Raw genomic sequence first — 24,847 nt, 5'->3', positions numbered from 1 at the left:
GAGGAAAAAAAACAAAAAAAGTGAACGAGTTAGAGAGCACTAACTACAGTAGAGAGTACGCTACATTTACACTGAGCAGATTATCGGCAGCAAACTTTCTTACAAACCCTCGTTTCACGATTATCTTGCTGCGTTCACCGGTCGCCAATCACCCAATGAATGACCAAAACACTTGTTCATTGGGTGAAATTATCATTTGAGCAGGGCAAAAAGATCTTAGTTCTCGGCGGTGCATTGTTCACTTGCACTACCAAGAACCATGACAGCCTGTGAGAACTGATCCATTACAGATCTCCCAGTGCACATCGTCTACTCTGATCTGCCTGTGTAAACAGGTAATTACACAGCCGACAATCAGTACAGACTTAATATAGGAGGTCGTATCGTGTCATATCTTGCCCAGGTGGGAGAGAAAATAACAGATAAAAGAATGAGAGAGAAAACGAGACAGAGAAAAAGAATGAAAGAGAGAAATAAAAAAAAAAAAAAAAAAGAACAAGAGAAAAAAATAAGATGAAGGGAGAACAGATGATGGAGAGAAAGAGAAGATGACAGCAAAAGAGTGAAGAAGACTTATGGGTGTGCGGAGATGAGAGCTTGGATCAGAGGGACGTCAGACATATCGCAGCGAAGTTCTATAAGCCACAAATCACACCTGGCACAGATAACGCTGCAGTAACAGATCCAAGGCTTTTATATAGTGGAAATAATGAAATATTCACAGAATAAATCCATAAAGGGAACCGACCCGGAGCGTCCATGACGGGAAAGATTACCCCACAGGCAGCAGTTTATCATCCCCCTGCTCCTCCGCTGGTTCCCCCACAATGTGGAGGCGATCCATCATCCTTGGAGCCTCCTCTACGATCTCCCTGGTGTGCTGCGCTGTTTCGCTGCTTGGCACGTGCCGCTGCGCTCTACTGTCTGCTGCGCTCTGGTCTTGGGAATTGTCAGCGGTACCGGTAGCAGCGCGGCGGTGCCTTATGGGACTCTCCAGGGTGGTAGTCGCTTCTTGCAGCTTTTCCTTCGCGCACTTCGGTGCTTGCGAGGAGGCAGATGTGAGGTCAGGCTGGGACTCGGAGTCCTGGAGGTCCTCAGCGTTTTCTATAACCTGTATGAGAGTGGCAGCCAGCTCCCCCCGGAGCGTCGCAGACGGGTCCCGTAATTCCATTTCCTCGCTCCTGCCGCCGCTCTCGTCCTCCGCGTCTGATGAGCTGTATTCTGTCTCTGATGAGTCAGAGCTGCTCGATGCTTCGGATGTAATGAGCGCTGCCGGCTGCCGGGGAACGTGGTCTGACGCCTGCAGCAGTTTTTCTTCCTCTTGAACCAAAGTGGCAGCTTCCTCCAGCTCATCCAGCTCCAGGCCCAGATCTGCCTTGGAGATGGTCGTTGCTTGCAGGCAATCTGATAAACCAGCCAATTTCTTAGATCTAGATTAGAAGAAGAAAATGGAAAAGAAAAAAAAAAAAAAACAGTCAAAACTAAAAAATACAAACCGCTTTTACATGAATGATTGCAATTGTTTTTTTTTGCTGACAGGTCGCGTATACTAGTAACCGAAAATACAAATTCACAAAGAATTACGTGATAATTCACATTGCCTGCAGCCACCACTAGGGGGAGCAGAGGAGCTTAGCACTGACAGTGTTATTATGGAGATCAATGTATCATCTGTATGCATTGTGCTCCCCCTAGTGGTGACTACTGAATTTCTGAATTTTATCATAGAAGTCTATTAGATTTGGAGCTCTGTAACAACAACAAAACTGAGCTCCGGACACAAACATGATACACTAAGGAAGGATTCAGTGCAGAATTTTGGATCTATTCATGTGAACCTAGCCATGCTGTGACCATCTTTTTTTTATAGATTTTCATGGGGTCTTAACGGACAAAATACAATATCTTTGTGCCGTTTGACAATATGCAAACTGTAACCCAACACAGCATCAACAAATAGTCATAGTAACAGTATCAAGATGGAAACGTATCAGTAGGCAATCATTGAGGGCAGATTTTACTGAATCTTCTCTGCAGCACATACCGTAGTCCTTTTTAAGAAGGAAGGAAATGTGCTGCCGAGAACATAGCATTCCACGCGCAAAGAACAATTGTGATACCAATCATTCTGTCTGCATGGATATGTGGTCGAACTGTCTAAACAGGCTTATTAAACGACCACCGATTCAGTTGCCTGTGGGTGATCCGGTTGCCTGTGGGTGATCCGGTTGCCTGTGGGTGGTCCGGTTGCCTGTGGACGGTCCGGTTGCCTGTGGACGGTCCGGTTGCCTGTGGCTGCTCCGGTTGCCTGTGGCTGCTCCGGTTGCCTGAGGACGGTCCGGTTGCCTGTGGACGGTCGGGTCGCCTGTGACAAGTCCGGTTGCCTGTGGACGGTCCGGTTGCCTGTGGACGGTCCGGTTGCCTGTGGACGGTCCGGTTGCCTGTGGACGGTCCGGTTGCCTGAGGACGGTCCGGCTGCCTGAGGACGGTCCGGCTGCCTGAGGACGGTCCGGCTGCCTGAGGACGGTCCGGCTGCCTGTGGACGGTCCGGCTGCCTGTGGACGGTCCGGCTGCCTGTGGACGGTCCGGCTGCCTGTGGACGGTCCGGTCGCCTGTGGACGGTCCGGTCGCCTGTGGACGGTCCGGTCGCCTGTGGACGGTCCGGTCGCCTGTGGACGGTCCGGTCGCCTGTGGACGGTCCGGTCGCCTGTGGACGGTCCGGTCGCCTGTGGACGGTCCGGTTGCCTGTGACAGGTCCGGTTGCCTGTGGACGGTCCGCGCTGGTTTACCATTTGGCCAGTGTACGTGTCCTCCTCATCTTGCCCAGCTGCTGTTATCATACTGTTTTTCCTTCCCTGCAATCTCCCTGCAGGTCAGTGTATCTGTAGGCGTCAATGATAATTAGCTGAGAGTATTTGGGTGTGAGCTATTAGGAGGTGACACACCTCGCGGTGCGGGTGAGGGATTCCCGCCCCACGTCTCGGCACAAATGCTGCAGGACGCTTCCTGCTCAGTGTAAACAGCGACGACGGCCTCTGGGGCTAAGTTCACCACATCCGTCCTGTCTCAGGGCTGTCTGTGATAAGATTGAATGAAACGCTGAGGATTCAACTTTTGCTAAAAGCCCAAAATGCAGAAGATCAGGGGGCGCTAAAACATAAAAAAATAAATAAAAGTAAAACGCAAGTGCCATATCGTAAAATGGCATTTTCCACATGTCACCGATGCTTGGTCTTAGAGCTTGTAGAAATTATTAGAGCGAGTTCATAAAATCCGGAAATTTCTTTTACTTGCTTCCAATCCACAGCTCTTTGCTGTGTTGGGTATGCAGTGACCGGCAGGTGGTCATGCAGGAGTCTGGCTCAAAATGTGTGCTCCCCCGTGCTGCAAGCAGAGGAAACATCAGCGCAGAGCAGGGACTTTAAAGATTGCCAGATCCATTCCTCCAGCTAGCCTCAGAGCAGCGCTTACAAGCTCTATAGTAAAGAGCTTGTCAGCGCTGCTCTCTTTGACCCACCACAAACTAAAAATCGCTCTATTCTTGAAAATTTAGCCAACAGCATATCATGTAAAAAAAAAAAAATGTCAGCATGCTGAGCTGCAGAGCAAAGCATGGGGGAAAAAATACAGCAGCCTGAGCTTCTGCTGAGGCAGGATGCGGATTTCACACAGGCTCTTCTCTTGTATGGGTCACTGGCAACCGCACAGAGGGGTAAAAGTTCCCTTTACTGATTGTCGGGGACTTTTTCCCTGGACTTTTCCCAGACTTGGCACCTCTCGGCATGTCGTTTCCGGCTTGTTCAGAGCTCAGGCGTGGGATTATCAGCGTCTTGTCAAGCCGATACGTCATGTCCTAAACTGCACTCTTCCCTATCGGCGAGCGCGGGGATCTGTTTGCAGTTATAACCAGCTGGATGTATCAGCGCAATCACAGGCGGCCGCTCCTCGGGGAGAGCGGAGGGGGGGGAGGGACGAGGTTTAATCCCACTTCCCTCTCATTCCATTCCTGTGACATTAGTGGAAACGGAATAAAAATGAACTCAACGAGGGGAAGAAAACAAGCAACGCGCAGACCCCCGAGCCGACATTTACAGCGCCAATATTTAACCTTCTCCCCGCTGGAAGAAAGACTTAAGACGACTGGCGGAGGATCAGAGGGCGCAGCTGCTGTGCACCTCGGGGGCTGATCTATCCGACCCTTAAGGCCCCGTCACACTAAGCGACTTACCAGCGATCCCGACACCGATATGAAGGTGTCAGGATCGCTAGTAAGTCGCTATGTGATCGCTGGTGACCGTTCCAAAATTCAGGTTGAGCACGATTTTCTCCCAGCCGGGACCAGGATTCTAGCCGTCTAGGTCAACAAAGATGAAACCAGGTGTAGCAAGGGCGGTGAGGAACTCTCAGACCCCACTAGACCACCAGGATAGACATCCCATTATGAAACTTGCAGAATCTTTTTTTTTTTTCCCCCCTGTTCCTTAAATGCATTTACTTGGGGTAAAAAATAATGTTCGCATCTGGGTGTCCTTTAAAGTTCTGCACCGTATGGACTTTCACAGGCAGGATTGCCTCCCTCAACATCGCCGGCTGCAGAATGAGTCATCTGAGAATCCATAGGTGAGCTCGTTCTGAAGGAAGTTTTGTAACGCTCTGGTGGTCTGCAGGCAGGTAAATCCCTAAAACATCTTGTCGTTATTTCTTCAGGAGATGAAGTCCAATATTTAAAAAAAAAAAAAAAAAAGTTTTTATCTTTTTTAAGAAACAGCTCCACCCTTAATACTTTTGGTCGTGTCTAGTAGTGCAGTCAATTAACGGAGGAACAATCCTTGACAGACGATAAACAAGAGTGGTGCTGTCTTTCCGATTATTTTTTTTTTCTTTCCAACAAGGTACCGGTAATTCCCTTTTAATTTTTGCAGTTGGGTTTCACTTAAAATTTTGCACCGTTGGCTATGTTGCTGCGCTGACTATTGCTGGCTGCAGAATGAGTTAACTGAGAAACCCATCAGTGAGCGCGTTCTAATGGTCTGACAAGAGGAATTTTAAGACTGTTTTTTTTGGAGCCGATTGTTGACCGCAGTGAATTTCAGTTCAATTCTCATGCGGTCTTTAATCAGAAATCAGCACAGAGTCCTGAAAAAGAAAAAAATTCCAAAATAGTAAAAACACCCAAAAGTGACCCCATTCTGCGAAAGGATAAAAAAAACCCTCTTGCAATGTGTTTTTCTTAAAAAGTGATTGTTTCATGACTTTTACGTTGAAGAAACAAAATAGCAGGGAAATCGGATCCAGCTGTTGCTGATCAGGGCCGGCCGTACCCAAAAGCAGGCCTGGCGGGCAGCCATCTCTCACGACGTCCCCCCATTATCAGGCTGGCATATGGTTGGCTTTAATAGGGAGAGGTGGATCAGCAGCTGCCACAGATCTCAGGCCAGGGGGGAGATGGTGGGGGGTCTCTGCCCAACATCCTTGCCTCATGTGCAGCATACGGACACTGGGGGCAAATAGGTAAGAAAAATGACATTAGCGACTTCTTGGGAGTCTAGGAAGAAACCCTCAGGAAGTCAGAAAAGGGAAATCCGAGTGTGCTGGCCCTGGCGAAATAAATCCTTATCTAGGGTGTGGAGATCAAAAATGATTTTTCTATCTGGCTCACTGTGCGCTAAGGGCGGGGATTTGGGTATAAAGCCAATGAGGGAATCAATATCCCCGGGATTTTCAAGTAGAGATCAGACTGCAGAGACGTGCGAGGAAACACAAGTCCCTACGGGTCCTTTTCCGAAAGCAGAACAATGAGCTGATAATTGATAATTTGCTTGGTCGTCGTGAGCTCTGGATATTGTCGGCCACGCACCCCACTTATATTCTGCCAACGGCCATTATTTCAAGCGGCCGCACAAATGATCCACCTACGAATGAGCACTTTGTTCGCAGTTCGCTGCCATGTTTACACAGGACAAAGATCGGGTGCGGGCACTGCCACAGACAGACGATTATCGGATCCTGTAAAAGGGCCCTCAAGTCATCCTCAACTAATATCCTATTCAGCCTTAAAAGGAACGTGTCATCAGAGAACGATCATCGGAAAACCAGCTCGTGTGACATGTGTTTTAATAATTGCTTTTTTTTTTTTCTGATATATATGTGAATTGGAAAAAAATACATCTACACACTGACTACTAGAGAAAACAAAAAGCAAAAAATACAAATATCCTAAAATAAAAAAGTAAAAAATAAACTGCAAATAATGCATAAAGGTAATAATAATAATAAGGGTATTTAGTAAACATAATTTTGATCAAAATAATGTACAAGCCATCCCGCCACGTCACGGCAACCCTAGTGGGACAGAATTTGATCAAAATTATGTTTACTAAATACCCTTATTATTAATATTACCTTTATGCATTATTTGCAGTTTATTTTTTACTTTTTTATTTTAGGATATTTGTGTTTTCTGCTTTTTGTTTTCTCTGGTTAATGGTCATGTGTTAATATGCACTTACATTGTGCATACACATTAATTTACTTTCTCAATTCAGACTCCAGTTTTTTATTCATTTCATTGTGCATTCTGTGCATATATGGGTGTGACCGCCCTCTTTCTGAGCTGGGAAAACCATCCTGTCTGGCCTATGCTTTTACTAGTGGTTCAGTCCCTCGATCCTTGTTCACATTCACGTCACACTGACTACTAGGCCTCTACTTCCTATTCTGTACAGAAGATGATTCATTATCACAGAAAGGATTATAGTGACTGATATATTTAACACCTCTATATACAGTAGATAACACAGGATCCACCATTCACTACAGGTGATGTCACAGTTCACCTCCCCCTCCTGTACAATGACTGATAACACCTCTATATACAGTAGATAACACAGGATCCATCATTCACAATAGGTTATATCACAGATCACCTCCTCCCCGTCCTGGACAATGACAGATAACACCTCTATATACAGTAGATAACACAGGATCCACCATACACAGTAGGTGATGTCACAGCTCACCTCCTCCTCCTGTACAATAACTGATAACACCTCTCTATACAGTAGATAGCACAGAATCCACCATACGCAGTAGGTGATGTCACAGCTCTCCTCCTCCTCCTGTACAACGACTGATAACACCTCTATATAAAGTAGATAACACAGGATTCACTATACACAATAGGTGATGTCACAGCTCACCTCCTCCTCCTCCTGTACAATGACTGATAACACCTCTTTATACAGTAGGTAACACAGGATCCGCCATTCACAATAGGTGATGACACAGCTCACCTCCTCCTCCTGTACAATGACTTACAATAAGCACCAGTGCCAATATGTGATTTTACAGCTAAGTGATAAGGGTTTTTATTGGTTGTGCTGTTTCCCTGGGTGATCCTGTGCACACGCCGTGCGGCATACCCTTATTCCCGGCATGCATTTGCTGCATATAACCACACTGTGCAGGAAATTAACACTTTTTTACGGCTCCTTCCTCTCCTCTCTTTTCAAAGCAGCCCAGATTGGCATAATAGAGGCCATTACAGATTGGCGCGTGCCATTATTGGCCATTACTTTGGCGCGATTTTCAGCAGAATTCAGGAGCATGTCGCTGTGTAAATCTCCCGCCTCGTCCCTAGAATCGGCTGCGTCCTCTGCCCGGATCCCCAGAGCTGCCGCTCGTCGTCTGCCACTGCCATGTTGCTGCCAGGCTCAGGATTCTGATCAGAGAATTGTTTTGTGTGGACGTTATAATTATTATTGGCGTCTGTGATGTTACACAATGAAAATGCAGCATTTTGCCAAACACAAAAGGTCTGACTGCAAAATAAGCAGGAAAAAAAAAAACAGGATCAGAGAGCAATGGAGTCCAGCGGCAAAGAGAAGGTGCCTGCCCCGACCTGGCGGAGGTCACGGAAAATCTCGGCAACAGTGTCTTGGAGGAAAGCAGCGCCAATTCTGCCGTCAAAGGAGGACAGAAACAGAAGTGCAATAATCCACTGATATAAGAAGATGCCAGGCGATACCACATATAACATAAGCAGTGCCAAGGTGATGCCGTGTATACGCCGCGATAAGGAGATTACAGGGAAGACACCGAGGGGGTGAGACGGATTATTCTCGCTCGCAGTAAGGTGGTTGGATCAAGAACCTAGAAGATAAATGGGACGGCGGCCAGTTCTACAGAAGCGGAATACTGGCCCATATTACAGATGCAAATCCCAGTCCAACCCTATATCTAACGATCCCAAATAACACGAAACGACTTAAGTTACGATGACGTCTTTATGGACTACTCAGCCATAGCATTACGTCCTTCTGCCCAATATTGTGATTGGCCCCTTTGTACTCCTGAGACCTGGACACCAGAAGACCTGAAAACCTGCATGAATATGCCCTGTGATGTCCGGCGCGAGACGTTGGCTGCCTCCATGGGTTGGATTCATTTTCCAGCACCTTCTTCAGATGATTGATAGGACAGCTATCGTGGAATTTGGAGACTAGTCACCACTTGCTCTTCGTCAGACCATTCCTGCAGGGCGGCAGGGGCGTTATCCTGCTAAAGAGGCGCTGCAAGTAATGAATCTTACCTTAATGATGCTGGTACGTGGTCTGTATAATCGTTAGGTGTTTGGTACGCGTCTCATCCACATGATGCAAGGACAAAGTTTCCCAGGAGAACGTCGCCTCATCAGCTCGTCTTCTTCCTATAGTGCGTCCTGGTGACATCTCTTCCCCAGGTAAGAGCACATGAACATGGTTGTCCACATGATGGAATAAGGTGGCCTGGTCCCATGAACCACATTTTCTTTTAAATTTCTTCAAGGTCCAGTTTCGATTTTCACATACTAATTGTAGGAACTTCCAGAGGTGGACACAGTGGTAGGACCTTTCAGAGTGGCGGACACAGTGGTAGGACCTTTCAGAGTGGCGGACACAGTGGTAGGATCTTTCAGAGTGGCAGACACAGTGGTAGGACCGTTCAGAGTGAAGGACACAGTGGTAGGACCTTTCAGAGTGGCGGACACAGTGGTAGGACCTTTCAGAGTGTCGGATGGACAGGTAGGTCCTTTTAGAGTGGCGCACAGAGTAGTACTGACCTTTCAGAGTGGTGGTACCTTTAAGAGTGGCGCACAGAGTGGTGCGACATTTCAGAGTGGTGGGACCTATCAGAGTGGTGCAGAGTGGTGGGACCTTTCAGAGAGGCAGACACAGCGGTAGGACCTTTCAGAGTGGCGGACACAGTGGTAGAACCTTTCAGAGTGGCGGACACAGTGGTAGAACCTTTCAGAGTGGCGGACACAGTGGTAGGACCTTTCAGAGTGGTGGATAGACAGGTAGGTCCTTATAGAGTGGCGCACAGAGTAGTAGGGACCTTTCAGAGTGGTGGTACCTTTAAGAGAGGCGCACAGTGTGGTGCGACCTATCAGAGTGGCGCAGAGTGGTGGGACCTTTCAGAGTGGCGAACACAGCGGTTGGACCTTTCAAAGTGGCGGACACAGTGGTAGGACCTTTCAGAGTGGTGGATAGACAGGTAGGACCTTTCAGAGTGGCAGATAGACAGGTAGGTCCTTTTAGAGTGGCGCACAGAGTAGTAGGGACCATTCAGAGTGGTGGGACCTTTCAGACAAACGCACAGAGTGGTGGGACCTTTCAGTGTAGCGGACACAGTGGTAGGACCTTTCAGAGTGGCGGACACAGTGGTAGGACCTTTCAGAGTGGCGGACACAGTGGTAGGACCTTTCAGAGAAGCGCACAGAGTGGTGGGACCTTTCAGTGTAGCGGACACAGTGGTAGGACCTTTCAGAGTGGTGGACACAGTGGTAGGACCTTTCAGAGTGGCGCCCACAGTGGTAGGACCTTTCAGAGTGGCGGACACATTGGTAGGACCTTTCAGAGTGGTGGATAGACAGGTAGGTCCTTTCAGAGTGGCGCACAGAGTAGTAGGGACCTTTCAGAGTGGTGGCACCTTTCAGAGTGGTGCACAGAGTGCTGGGACCTTTCAGAGTGATCAGCTAAAGCACTCTGTCCTGGCACAATTCGATGACAGGCAGCAGTGACTACTTTTTTTTTAGTACTTTCTGCTCCGTTCACTCTTCTGGCGGGCTACCCTACATCAACGGGTCTTGGGAGCCCCTGACCCTGTGTCCATTACACAGCTGTCCTTCCACTGTACACCGGGAACAGGCCACTGGACCTGCGATTTGGAGATGCTGACCCGGTTGCTTAGCCTTCACTATTTGGCCTTCGCAGTTGGCCACTTTTCCTGCTTTCAACATATCAACGTTAAGAACCGGCTGACCGCATAGTACCCGGTGCCTTCCACCCTAGGCAGGAGCCGTCATCAGAGAATCAATTCTTCCCACTTCACCTGTGAAATCCTCACCTTTGGCGTAAACGGATCTATGCAAAAGGTGGAAACATCTGGCATGTTTACACAGGCTCGGTGCCAGCCACTCAGGAGACCCGTGTGCCCCGCCATGTGCCGAATCTTACTCTGCAAACACAGATGAATCATCCTGTAACGAGAGCTTCAGCAACTTACTATTACATGGTTTTTCTTTTTATCACCATTTTCAGCAGCACTGCTTGCCTTCAGTGAATTAGCCAATCCATTGACTGCATTCAGAACTAATACTTCACCTGAGTTTCCTCCAGGTTCAAACATTTGACTTGCACTGACACATTGTAGCAAACAGGATGAGGGAGGAACCGGCACTGCTGATGTATTTTGCCGTGAGTGGTCTTACCCTAAAGGGACAAAAGGATTGGGAGGCCCCTCTTACCCATCCAGTCCCATTAGCACAGATGTCTAGCATCCAGCACCATTGCCCCCCCCCTGGTGTCTAACCACCGTCCCCCCGCTCTGCCATCTGCCTTTACGAACGTGACCGAATAGGAGCCACTGGGGTAACAAGTCCGTCCATGACGTTTCTTCCTCCATCACCTGTGAGTGATATTATTGAGAAGTGGTAGAAAGCGCAGCAACTCAGCCACGACGTGAAGACCCTGTAACATTACAGATTGGGGGTCCGAGTGCTGAGGAGCAGAGGGCAGAAAAGTCACCACCGCTCTGCTGACTCCAGACCTCCTCTGGTTTAACATTCGCACAAACACAGCGCCCCCGCCAGGAGCTTCATGGCTGAGCAGCCGTATATCACCAAGCACAATGCCGAGTGTCGGATGGAGTGGTGTAAGGAGGGATCGCGGATACTGCCATCCACGCAGTCTTCCTTTTGTGCTGCAGTTTTCTCCACATCACACCTTGCGTAATGGGTTAATCCGCTCTCATAATTCTTGTATCGGACGGGTACATCCTGTTTGTGTCCACCTTACCTTGTAGCCCTGTAAACCAAAGACGACTTCCTGCAGCTACGGATCTTGAGATTTAATTTCCTCTGCAGCAGCCCCTCAGTAACCTCCAAGGCAGCGCGGCACTGACAGCGGAGCAATCAGCACATAATGTAATAGACAGGTCCCAGGAGGACGCGGCGGAGGTGCAGAATCTCTCGGCTGAGTGGCTTTTAAAGAGCTTCATCTCTTCTTTCCCGGGAGGATAATCATTTAATATGTTGCCAAACTTTGTGCTTCACAATCTAATAGGATTTTTTGGGGGATGTCTCTGATTATAGAAGAACGACCTGATCGCTGCACCCACTAATGAGAAAAATATACAAAAAGAGGACAAACAATGTAAAAACGCAAAGGATTTGTGCAGATATCTGACATTGGGTGCAGAGAGAAGCTGCCGCATGCCGCAGATGCCCGACATCAGGTGCAGAGAGAAGCTGCCGCACACCGCAGATGCCCGACATTGGGGGCAGAGAGAAGCTGCCGCACACCGCAGATGCCCGACATTGGGGGCAGAGAGAAGCTGCCGCATGCCGCAGATGCCCGACATTGGGGGCAGAGAGAAGCTGCCGCACTCCGCAGAAGCCCGACATTGGGTGCAGAGAGAAGCTGCCGCACGCCGCAGAAGCCCGACATTGGGGGCAGAGAGAAGCTGCCGCACGCCGCAGAAGCCCGACATTGGGGGCAGAGAGAAGCTGCCGCACTCCGCAGATGCCCGACATTGGGGGCAGAGAGAAGCTGCCGCACTCCGCAGAAGCCCGACATTGGGTGCAGAGAGAAGCTGCCGCACACTGCAGATGCCCGACATTGGGGGCAGAGAGAAGCTGCCGCACGCCGCAGATGCCCGACATTGGGTGCAGAGAGAAGCTGCTGCATGCCGCAGATGCCCGACATTGGGTGCAGAGAGAAGCTGCTGCATGCCGCAGATGCCCGACATCAGGTGCAGAGAGAAGCTGCCGCACACCGCAGATGCCCGACTTTGGGTAAGGAGAGAAGCTGCCGCATTCCGCAGATGCCCGACGTTGGGTGCAGTGAGAAGCTGCCGCATTCCGCAGATGCCCGACGTTGGGGGCAGAGAGAAGCTGCCGCACGCCGCAGATGCCCGACATTGGGGGCAGAGAGAAGCTGCCGCACACCGCAGATGCCCGACATTGGGGGCAGAGAGAAGCTGCCGCACACCGCAGATGCCCGACGTTGGGGGCAGAGAGAAGCTGCCGCACACCGCAGATGCCCGACATTGGGGGCAGAGAGAAGCTGCCGCATGCCGCAGATGCCCGACATTGGGGGCAGAGAGAAGCTGCCGCACTCCGCAGAAGCCCGACATTGGGTGCAGAGAGAAGCTGCCGCACACTGCAGATGCCCGACATTGGGGGCAGAGAGAAGCTGCCGCACGCCGCAGAAGCCCGACATTGGGTGCAGAGAGAAGCTGCTGCATGCCGCAGATGCCCGACATTGGGTGCAGAGAGAAGCTGCTGCATGCCGCAGATGCCCGACACTGGGTAAGGAGAGAAGCTGCCGCATTCCCCAGATGCCCGACGTTGGGTGCAGAGAGAAGCTGCTGCACACTGCAAATGTCCGATATTGGGTGGTTTCCTTTGGCAACTGAATGCAGCATCCCGCCACACCTAAACGAACATCAGATGAAAGAGGGGAAAAAAAACCTCTAATATCTATTTTTTTCAAGTTCATAGCTCCAAACCACGGTACAATCAGACTAAAATGATAACATCCTGGCAGTCCCACCACTAGGGGGAGCTCACTGCATTCCTTACTATTATGGAGTTCAATGCATCAACAGCACGCTCCCCCTAGTGGTGGTTGCTGGCGGTGAGAATTTTATCATTCAACTCCATAGGTGGTGCACCCTGAAGAGAAAAGACAGGTTGGGTTTCTTTGATCTCAACATGCCGGCTCCTTTTGATCTTTTGGCGGAATTGGCGCTGGAGAACAAACCACTGACGATCATGAGAAACCTTATTTTCTATGCTTAAAAGGGATGCCCATATTCATTTTCTAAAGATCCTTAAACTTTGGAGTGTATTTCCCCTTTAATGAGAACATTTTCTCTCTGGATGCTTGCCTGGCGAGCTGTCAGACAACTCCTCGGGATGCTCCCTCTCCCCTCTCACAGCACAGCGCAGCATAACTCTCATTGTTCGGCAGAGGTAGAGAGAATAGAATCTGACAATAAATACGAGTCTCACGCAAAGGCGGACATAATATAACATGATCTCCACCCACTTTATACACCATGCGTCTTACCTGGACACAGAGGGAGATTCTGCAGCTGCATCCCCCTCCTCTCCCTCCTCCAATATCAATCATTTACTTTTTCGCAACAGGAATTTTTTTTTTTTTTTTTTTTTTTTTTTTTTAGTGGCGACTAAGGAGGTTTCTGAACCTTTGCAAACAGTCTTGCCGGGAAGGGAAAATCGGAACGACAGGCACGCGAGGAGGCGAGAAAACCGCCGCTTTTTCAGAACAGGACAAATTATAATATTTTCTTCCGTTATCGGTAAATTAATGCGGAGGAGGATTCTGAAGCTTCGCGGACAGCGGCGGGTTTTTCCAGGGATCACGGTGGGTTATTCTTTTCCGAAACACATCCTGTATCATAAACGGGGCTGTTGTGGGAGAAGTCTCCGCCATAATGGGATGCAGTTGTTCCTCGGTCGGCCATTTAATCTGTATTTAATGAGGTTAGGTGAGGACAGTGCGAGGTACATGTGCAACCAATTTGCAATTCTGAATGGTACCTTTTTACTCAGACAGAAAAATATTTTTCTTTCTTTTAACCCGAAATAAAAAATAATAATCACACACCTCCTCGATAAATTACTGCAATTATTTAAAGGAATAAAAAAAAAAATCAAAAAAAAAAAAAAAAAAAAAAAATCACAAAATGGGAAAAGTTCATCTTTTGGAAAACGTAAATTAAATATTAGTCAGCGACTATTCTACTTGCAAAATAAACGTTAATATCTCTTTTTTTTTTCTCTTGGCTTGAAACCAGGTTAATAATTAGGGGTGAAAATAATCCTTGAGCTATTGCTGTAATCTCTTTGAAACACCTGGAAACCATCAGCATGCAGACTCTCAAGTTCAGAGTGAAATTGAAGAGGGTTTCAAGGACTTTTAAAGGGGTTATCCGGCCATACTAAAACTGTACAGCTGCCACACGTGGGGGTGCAAACACCAAATTGAAGCATGCTCCGACACGTGGATCCAGAACAGGCCCCCGTAATGGAAGCCATGATGTCACGCTGCCTTCTGTCACAGGACTGTTGGCTGTGGTCAGGTGGCTAGAGAAACATCTGACGACGTGCTGTTCTAGTTACTTGACCGCTGCAGCCAATCACAGGCCGCAGCGGTCCAGTAAAAGTAGAACAGTCACTTCATGGCTTTCAGCCTGGAGCAGCTTGTGTCGGAGCCACAGGGGTGAGAATAAGCGAGTATATTTCAATTTTGCACCTTTATCACATCCATGGCATCTGTACGGCTTTTGGCATGGCTGGACACAGCCCCTTTAAAACTGGTGACCTACCCTTAGACCAGACAATCAATATCAGATTGGTGGAGGGGGTGCTGAGGGTCCGACTCCTGCCACTGATCAGCCGATCGCAGGCGCTCTGCTGCATCAATAATGTGGAGTGGCCGTAAACGGTACTGCAAGTGAGCGGTTGCAGTTCCATTTGCGGCCACTGCAAGAGAGAACGGCGCTGTGACATTTCTGCTACACAGCACGGCTTCAATCAGATGATTTCAAAGATAGGGCGCCAATATGAAATTCCGGGAAAATTTCCTTTAAGCCAAAGTAGGATCCACCAATAGGCAAACGACATACTTACTGATGGTTTTCAGGTATTTTTTTCCTACAAAAATAATAATAATAAAAGAGAGTATTTCATAAAAGTTAGGCGTTTCTATGCTTCGCTAACTTAAGGCTAAGTGGAGGATGGGGGTGATGTCATTTAATCTTACCCCTTTTAGGCCCTATCGTAGATTCGGGCAGTTCATGTTACGCTGCGGTCCTGCTATAGAAGTGTTATTATGGCAGCGCTTGCAGGGAGCGGCAGCACAGGATGTCCGCAGCGCTCCTCTATCCGTGCGCCGCTGCCGCCAGGACTCTCTCCGCTGGTGGTTACACGCTATAAAAAGTGGTCAGTCCCCCCGGTCATCATGAAGGTTAGCAGGTTCTCACCGCCAAGGTCAGAGTCAGGTAATAGAAGCTATTAACGTCTATCAGAAGATGAGCCGTCAGCGCTGGCTCATTATCTTCGATTCCAGTGATGGGAGAGATTTACAAATGACTCTGCTGGAGGGGGGGGCGTCCAAAGAAGAACACAGGGGGACCCGGTCATCGACCATGAAAGACCTGGTCATAGGCGCCTCATACACCCCCAATCTGCAGTGACGTCACATTAATGTGCACTTATTTCGTCACTATGTACATTATGACAGATGAAATAATTGTGGCTGCCTGCAGTCACCACTAGAGGGAGCTCACTGCGTACAGACGTGTACAACCCTCATTGCACTCAATAGTAAATCTGTATTAACACAGCCCTATCACCCTGAAAAAACTCACGGAAAATATACAGTAACTTGGGGGGGGGCTGATTTTTAAGTTCAGGGTCGCACCAAAACAATATTGCATCATTCCATTTAACTTTTGCCTTATATCTATACTAAAGGGGCCCAATGCCTATTTCCTAAATCGCAAATTTTTTTTTTTTTTTACTTTGGGCTACAACGCTGGCTTTACGGTCTGTATATATAATGTATCATCACCAGCTCTGGTTGGTCTGAGCGGCCGGTACACGATGCGAGCAGATAGATCTGTAGGGGGATCTGCTCCACGCGGGGGGGAGCTCTGGATCATGTGTCAATACTACACATATAGCCACCCACCGAGATCAGATCCAGGCCTCAATACCACGCCGCGTCCGTCGAGTGCTCACATACATTAAGTGAGCCGCTTCCCTGCCAAATGCACTTGTAATAAAAGCTCTTCCATAGCTCGGGTCTTACACTGCCAAATCCATCTTCCTCACACAAGCTGCGTCTTGTGTCCGCGCCAAGGCAAATATGTCTGTACGAAGTGCGAACCTCCGATTCAGGGAGACGCTGAGGGGTATTGGCCGTGGCAAAAATACATGAATGTGACGCGCAGTATTAAGCCGTTGTGATGAACCTTATCCTCCTATATGTATCCATCTAGCGATGGCCGAACCTGACACCGGACAGACATCTCACTCTCATCCCCCTAATATGTATCCGTCTAGCAATGGCCGAACCTGACACCGGACAGACATCTCGCTCTCCTCCCCCTATATGTGTCCATCTAGTGATGGCCGAACCTGACACCAGACAGACATCTCGCTCTCATCCCCCTAATATATATCAGTCTAGCAATGGCCGAACCTGACACCGGACAGACATCTCACTCTCCTCCCCCTATATGTGTCCATCTAGTGATGGCCGAACCTGACACCGGACAGACATCTCGCTCTCATCCCCATATATGTGTCCATCTAGCAATGGCCGAACCTGACACCAGACAGACATCTCGCTCTCATCCCCCTAATATATATCCGTCTAGCAATGGCCGAACCTGACACCGGACAGACATCTCACTCTCATCCCCATATATGTGTCTATCTAGCGATGGCCGAACCTGACACCGGACAGACATCTCGCTCTCATCCCCATATATGTGTCCATCTAGCAATGGCCGAACCTGACACCGGACAGACATCTCGCTCTGCTCCCCCTATATGTGTCCATCTAGTGATGGCCGAACCTGACACCAGACAGACATCTCGCTCTCATCCCCCTAATATATATCCGTCTAGTGATGGCCGAACCTGACACTAGACAGACATCTCGCTCTCATCCCCCTAATATATATCCGTCTAGTGATGGCCGAACCTGACACAGGACAGACATCTCACTCTCATCCCCCTATATGTTTCCATCTAGCAATGGCCGAACCTGACACCGGACAGACATCTCACTTTCATCCCCCTAATATGTATCCGTCTAGTGATGGCCGAACCTGACACCGGACAGACATCTCGCTCTCATCCCCCTATATGTGTCCATCTAGCAATGGCCGAACCTGACACCGGACAGACATCTCGCTCTCATCCCCCTAATATGTATTCGTCTAGTGATGGCCGAACCTGACACCGGACAGACATCTCGCTCTCATCCCCCTATATGTGTCCATCTAGCAATGGCCGAACCTGACACCGGACAGACATCTCGCTCTCATCCCCCTAATATGTATCCGTCTAGTGATGGCCGAACCTGACACCGGACAGACATCTCGCTCTCATCCCCCTATATGTGTCCATCTAGCAATGGCCGAACCTGACACCGGACAGACATCTCGCTCTCATCCCCCTAATATGTATTCGTCTAGTGATGGCCGAACCTGACACCGGACAGACATCTCACTCTCATCCCCCTATATGTGTCCATCTAGCAATGGCCGAACCTGACACTGGACAGACATCTCACTCTCATCCCCCTAATATGTATTCGTCTAGTGATGGCCGAACCTGACACCGGACAGACATCTCACTCTCATCCCCCTAATATGTATCCGTCTAGTGATGATCGAACCTGACACCGGACAGACATCTCACTCGTCTCTCTATATGTATCCGTCTAGTGATGGCCGAACCTGACACTGGACAGACATCTCACTCGTCTCTCTACATGTATCCCTCTAGCGATGGCCGAACCTGACACCGGACAGACATCTCGCTCTCATCCCCCTAATATGTATCCGTCTAGTGATGGCCGAACCTGACACCGGACAGACATCTCGCTCTCATCCCCCTATATGTGTCCATCTAGCAATGGCCGAACCTGACACCGGACAGACATCTCGCTCTCATCCCCCTATATGTGTCCATCTAGTGATGGCCGAACCTGACACCAGACAGACATTTCGCTCTCATCCCCCTAATATGTATTCGTCTAGTGATGGCCGAACCTGACACCGGACAGACATCTCGCTCTCATCCCCCTATATGTGTCCATCTAGCAATGGCCGAACCTGACACCGGACAGACATCTCACTCTCATCCCCCTATATGTGTCCATCTAGTGATGGCCGAACCTGACACCGGACAGACGTCTCACTCTCATCCCCCTATATGTGTCCATCTAGCAATGGCCGAACCTGACACCGGACAGACATCTCGCTCTCATCCCCCTATATGTGTCCATCTAGCAATGGCCGAACCTGACACCGGACAGACATCTCACTCTCATCCCCCTATATGTGTCCATCTAGTGATGGCCGAACCTGACACCGGACAGACGTCTCACTCTCATCCCCCTATATGTGTCCATCTAGCAATGGCCGAACCTGACACCGGACAGACATCTCACTCTCATCCCCCTAATATATATCCGTCTAGTGATGGCCGAACCTGACACCGGACAGACGTCTCACTCTCATCCCCCTATATGTGTCCATCTAGCAATGGCCGAACCTGACACCGGACAGACATCTCACTCTCATCCCCCTAATATATATCCGTCTAGTGATGGCCGAACCTGACACCGGACAGACATCTCACTCTCATCCCCCTAATATGTATTCGTCTAGTGATGGCCGAACCTGACACCGGACAGACATCTCACTCTCATCCCCCTAATATGTATCCGTCTAGTGATGACCGAACCTGACACAGGACAGACATCTCACTCGTCTCTCTATATGTATCCCTCTAGCGATGGCCGAACCTGACACCGGACAGACATCTCACTCTCATCCCCCTAATATGTATCCGTCTAGTGATGGCCAAACCTGACACTGGACAGACATCCCGCTCTTGTCTCTCTATAGGTATCTATCTAGTGATGGCAGAACCTGAGACCGGACAGACATCTCGCTCTCATCCCCCTAATATGTATCCGTCTAGTGATAACCGAACCTGACACCGGACAGACATCTCACTCGTCTCTCTATATGTATCCGTCTAGTGATGGCTGAACCTGACACTGGACATACATCTCACTCGTCTCTCTATATGTATCCCTCTAGCGATGGCCGAACCTGACACCGGACAGACGTCTCACTCTCATCCCCCTAATATGTATCCGTCTGGTGATGGCCGAACCTGACACCGGACAGACATCTCACTCTCATCCCCCTAATATATATCCGTCTAGTGATGGCCGAACCTGACACCGGACAGACATCTCACTCTCATCCCCCTAATATGTATCCGTCTAGTGATGACCGAACCTGACACAGGACAGACATCTCACTCGTCTCTCTATATGTATCCGTCTAGTGATGGCCGAACCTGACACTGGACAGACATCTCACTCGTCTCTCTATATGTATCCCTCTAGCGATGGCCGAACCTGACACCGGACAGACATCTCACTCTCATCCCCCTAATATGTATCCGTCTAGTGATGGCCAAACCTGACACTGGACAGACATCCCGCTCTTGTCTCTCTATAGGTATCTATCTAGTGATGGCAGAACCGGAGACCGGACAGACATCTCGCTCTCATCCCCCTAATATGTATCCGTCTAGTGATGACCGAACCTGACACCGGACAGACATGTCACTCGTCTCTCTATATGTATCCGTCTAGTGATGGCCGAACCTGACACTGGACAGACATCTCACTCGTCTCTCTATATGTATCCCTCTAGCGATGGCCGAACCTGACACCGGACAGACGTCTCACTCTCATCCCCCTAATATGTATCCGTCTGGTGATGGCCGAACCTGACACCGGACAGACATCTCACTCTCATCCCCCTAATATATATCCATCTAGTGATGGCCGAACCTGACACCGGACAGACATCTCGCTCTTGTCTCTCTATAGGTATCTATCTAGTGATGGCCGAACCTGACACCGGACAGACATCTCACTCTCATCCCCCTAATATGTATCAGTCTAGTGATGGCCAAACCTGACACTGGACAGACATCTCGCTCTTGTCTCTCTATAGGTATCTATCTAGTGATGGCAGAACCTGAGACCGGACAGACATCTCGCTCTCATCCCCCCTGCCGAACCTGACACTGGACAGACATCTCGCTCTTGTCTCTCTATAGGTGTCTATCTAGTGATGGCAGAACCTGAGACCGGACAGACATCTCGCTCTCATCCCCCTAATATGTGTCCGTCTAGCGATGGCCGAACCTGACACTGGACAGACATCTCGCTCTCAGCCCCCTAATATGTATACGTCTAGTGATGGCCGAACCTGACACTGGACAGACATCTCGCTCTCAGCCCCCTATATGTGTCCGTCTAGCGATGGCCGAACCTGACACCGGACAGACATCTCACTCTCAGCCCCCTATATGTGTCCATCTAGTGATGGCCGAACCTGAAGCCGGACAGACATCTCACTCTCATCCCTAGCCGAGTGCGACAGCTGCATAGAAATACATGCCGTTGAGCTTGGGTCGGGAGAGCCAACGGCCTGTCCGAGCATTGTGTTGTAATCCTCGTCCAAGTTTTATGGCCGCCAGACTCTTCCCTTAAGTGGCGTGATCCTGATGGGGCGTCCACTTGGGTTACAGGTCTCCGAAGATGGATATACAAATAGAATTATAAAAAAAACTTATGGCTCTTGGAAGAAGAGGAGAAAAACAAAAAGCAAAACCCAAAACTGCCGGCACAGTAGAGAGGGGGATAAGATTTACTCTTAAGGGGGCTTTGCAGGAAGACATAGTGATGGCTTATCCTTAGGAGAGACCCCAGCGGGACCCCCCACTGGAGAGGAGAACTAATCCAGTAAATGGGGCAGATCTGCAGGACGAGAAGCTCATGGTGAGACGTACTCAAGCATTAAAGGCCACACAGCGGCACGACAGTGAGCCTCTCTGGCTGATAACAGAGAACACCGGAATAATGACGGATGAGAAGGAAAAAAAGAAAATAAGAGATTTCACCAGAACCTGCAGAGACTGAGGCTCCGTTTAATTGCATTATCTAAACGTAAGCGTCGGAGGCAGCGGGATGTTCGATAAGCTCACTTAACGGGAGGATGGAACGAAGTGATGACATTCCACTGTGACCTCGAGGGTTAAGGATGCAATTTTCCATCTGGAGGAACCCGGCTCCGGTGCGCAGGCTGCCACCACCTGCTGTTTGGCGCTGGAGGATCTGAAGAATCAATCCGCTGACAATGAAATCGCCGCCGAAGCTGCTGTTCCAGTTCAGTCATTTCCTCGAACAAATCAGCTTATCTGTATGCGTGCAGGCGATGCCGCCGAGATTTCCATATTGTACCGTCAATGTCCTCAACAAATCGCATTCTTGCACTCGGCGCCTGCTCTCCTCGCTAATTTACATAAAAAAGTGTGCACTTGTACAAGACAAATGCATAAAAGGTAATTCCCTAATAGATGCATTAAAATGATTACAGGCTAACTGATAAAAAGGATCACAGACAAAGCGGACGGATCACGGTTTGGCCGTGTGTGAGGTTCCTTCTCATGGGCAATGGGGGACCCAGTGGTTAGAGCCATTCTCATGATCAGCAGGATCCGAATGGTCAGACATGTCCTTGTGATTAGTGGGGATCTCGGTGGTTAGGCGCAGTTTCATGACCTGCCTGAGTCCTAGCAGTAGAGTTGTTGTGATGGAGAGGATTACAAATGTCATATCCATTCTGGTGCTCAATGGTGGTCTCAGTAGTCAAACCCTTTGTCATGATAAGTGACGATCCCATTAAGATCCGCTCTCCCGATCTCGGATGATCCCACCCGCCACATCTGTTCTCCCAAACCATGGGGGTACCAGCAGTCAGAGCCGTTCTGGATAACCGTGTGGGTCCCAGCAGTCAGAGCCGTTCTGGAGAACCGTGCGTGTCCCAGCAGTCAGAGCCGTTCTGGAGAACCATGCGTGTCCCAGCAATCAGAGCCGTTCTGGAGAACCGTGCGTGTCCCAGCAATCAGAGCCGTTCTGGAGAACCGTGCGGGACCCAGCAGTCAGAGCTGTTCTGGAAAACCGTGGGGTCCCAGCAGTCAGAGCCGTTCTGGAGAACCGTGCGGGTCCCAGCAGTCAGAGCCGTTCTAGTGAACCATGCGGGTCGCAGCAGTCAAAGCCCTTCTGGAGAACCATGTGGGACGCAGCCGTCAAAGCCCTTCTGGAGAACCGTGCGGGTCAAAGCCGTTCTGGAGAACAGTGGGGTCCCAGCAGTTAGAGCTGTTCTGGAGAACCAAGTGGGTCCCAGCAGGTAGACCCATTCTAGTGAGCCGTGCAGGTCCCAGCAGGCAGATCCGTTCTAGTGAATCATGCAGGTCCAAACAGTCAGACCCCTTCTGGAGAAGAGTGCGGGTCCCAGCAGTCAGAGCCGTTCTGGAGAACCGTGCGGGTCCCAGCAGTCAGAACCATTCTGGAGAACCGTGTGGGTCCCAGCAGTCAGAGCCGTTCTGGTGAACCGTGCGGGTCGCAGCAGTCAAAGCCCTTCTGGAGAACCATGAGGGACGCAGCCGTCAAAGCCCTTCTGGTGAACCGTGCGGGTCCCAGCAGTCAGAACCATTCTGGAGAACCGTGTGGGTCCCAGCAGTCAGAACCATTCTGGAGAGCCATACGGCTCCCAGCAGACAGAGCCGTTCTGGAGAACTGTGCGGGTCCCAGCAGGTAGACCTATTCTAGTGAACCCTGCGGGTCCCAGCAGGCAGACCCGTTCTAGTGAACCATGCGGCTCCAAGCAGTCAGACCCTTTGTGGAGAAGAGCGCGGGTCCCAGCAGTCAGAGCCGTTCTGGAGAACCGTGCGGGTCCCAGCAGTCAGAGCCATTCTAGAGAACCGTGCGGGTCCCAGCAGTCAGAGCTATTCTGGAGAACCATGCAGGTCCAAGCAGTCAGAGAGGTTCTGGAGAACCGTGCAGGTCCCAGCAATCAGACCCCTTGTGGAGAACTGTGCAGGTCCCAGCAGGTAGACCCATTCTAGTGAACCATGCGGGTCCCAGCAGTTAGACCCCGTTCTGGAGAACCCTGCAGGTCCAAGCAGTCAGTGCCGTTCTGGAGAGCCGTGGGGTCCCAGTAGTCAGACCCATTCTGGTTAATAGTGCGGGTAACAGCAGTCAGACCCGTTCAGGTGATCTGCAGGGTCTGAGGAGTAATTAATGGTGGTGTCAGTGGTCACAGCTTTTGTACCATTCATTCCCCGGAGTCTCAGCAGACAAGACACATTCCCATGATCCGTGCGGGTCCCAGCCGTCAGACCCGATATCATGAACTGTGGGATTCCAGCCGTCAGACCCGATCTCATGAACTGTGAGGTTCAAGCAGTCAGACCCAATCTCATGAACTGTGGGGTCCCAGCCATCAGACCCGATCTCATGAACTGTGGGGTCTCAGCAGTCAGACCCGATATCATGAACTGTGGGATTCAAGCTGTCAGACCCGATCTCATGAACTGTGAGGTTCAAGCAGTCAGACCCAATCTCATGAACTGTGGGGTCTCAGCAGTCAGACCCGATATCATGAACTGTGGGATTCAAGCTGTCAGACCCGATCTCATGAACTGTGAGGTTCAAGCAGTCAGACCCAATCTCATGAACTGTGGGGTCCCAGCCGTCAGACCCGATCTCATGAACTGTGGGGTCTCAGCAGTCAGACCTGCCTTGGTGACTTCAGAAGTGTAAGCAGTTTTACATCGATTATGATCAGAGAAGAAACAATCCATGAACTCGCTGTATTGCATGTAGTCACCATTTCTGGAAACCTTATTATTTTGAGGCTTCCAGAATAACAGTTATCCATTTGCCGCCTTTCTGCTACTTTAAAGGAAAAACAACCAGGGAAGTATTAATGTCTGGAGCTGAGATATTTACACTTCTGATTTTATAGAGCTGTTTCTGGAATTGTAAAAAAAAAAAAAAAAAAAAGTGTGTCAATTTGGAAACAGCTGCTCCTCTCGCGCTGCACACAATATATGGAGTGCGCCTGTCTGTGCACAATTGGCTTCCACAAAGCTTTTCCCCTGGAGAGAGCGCGAGTGAAAAGCTGCAGTTTTGCACATGCCTGCACAGCGTCTGCCAAGCAATGGTTCTAATAGACACTGAAAACATTAGCTGACAATACGGAGATGCGCGGAGATCACTCAGGAGTGGAAAAGAATGGCGCTCCCCACAAAGACGTTTTTCGCTGAGTGCAAGAGAATTAACCCTGGAGATTCCCCGATCAGGGAAAAAAAAAAAATATAGACGGAGCCACATTTCTCCCTAATCCTCCAACTCAAGATGTTCCTCGTTACCGGCGTTAACCTTCAAGACGAGGCCACCCGGCTCCTACATGAAAAGATACTGGAGACGCTACCGAAACCATTATCCTCTGATCACCAAGGAAGCTGCATGTTTAACAGTAGAAGCAGAGCAGCGCCACCTAGTGGCCAAACTATACTGAAAAAGACTGGGGGAAAAAATTGGCATTACATGGGAAAAAAGTCGGCACTTAAAAGAGTCCCCCCTGCCTCCTCCTGGGCTTT

The 24,847-nt window shown here is 49.6% G+C and overlaps 1 protein-coding gene across 2 annotated transcripts in view; it reads right to left on the bottom strand.

Moving 5' to 3' along the window:
* Positions 1–671: 671 nt before the first annotated feature.
* Positions 672–24,847, bottom strand: part of SHQ1 (SHQ1, H/ACA ribonucleoprotein assembly factor) — an 82,174-nt gene continuing 57,998 nt past the window's right edge. For both annotated transcript variants that reach the window (XM_073569698.1, XM_073569699.1), the window contains exon 12: positions 672–1,430. In XM_073569698.1, the coding sequence (XP_073425799.1) occupies positions 773–1,430 (658 nt within the window). In that variant the 3' untranslated portion in view covers positions 672–772. The remainder of the gene's footprint in view (positions 1,431–24,847) is intronic.

This window comes from Dendrobates tinctorius, unplaced genomic scaffold (assembly GCF_039654945.1).
Source record: "Dendrobates tinctorius isolate UK_male_01 unplaced genomic scaffold, ASM3965494v1 ptg000027l, whole genome shotgun sequence".
Lineage (NCBI taxonomy): Eukaryota > Metazoa > Chordata > Amphibia > Anura > Dendrobatidae > Dendrobates > Dendrobates tinctorius.
The sequence above is the reverse complement of the archived record's forward strand: the minus strand, read 5'-3'. Positions and strand labels throughout refer to the sequence as shown.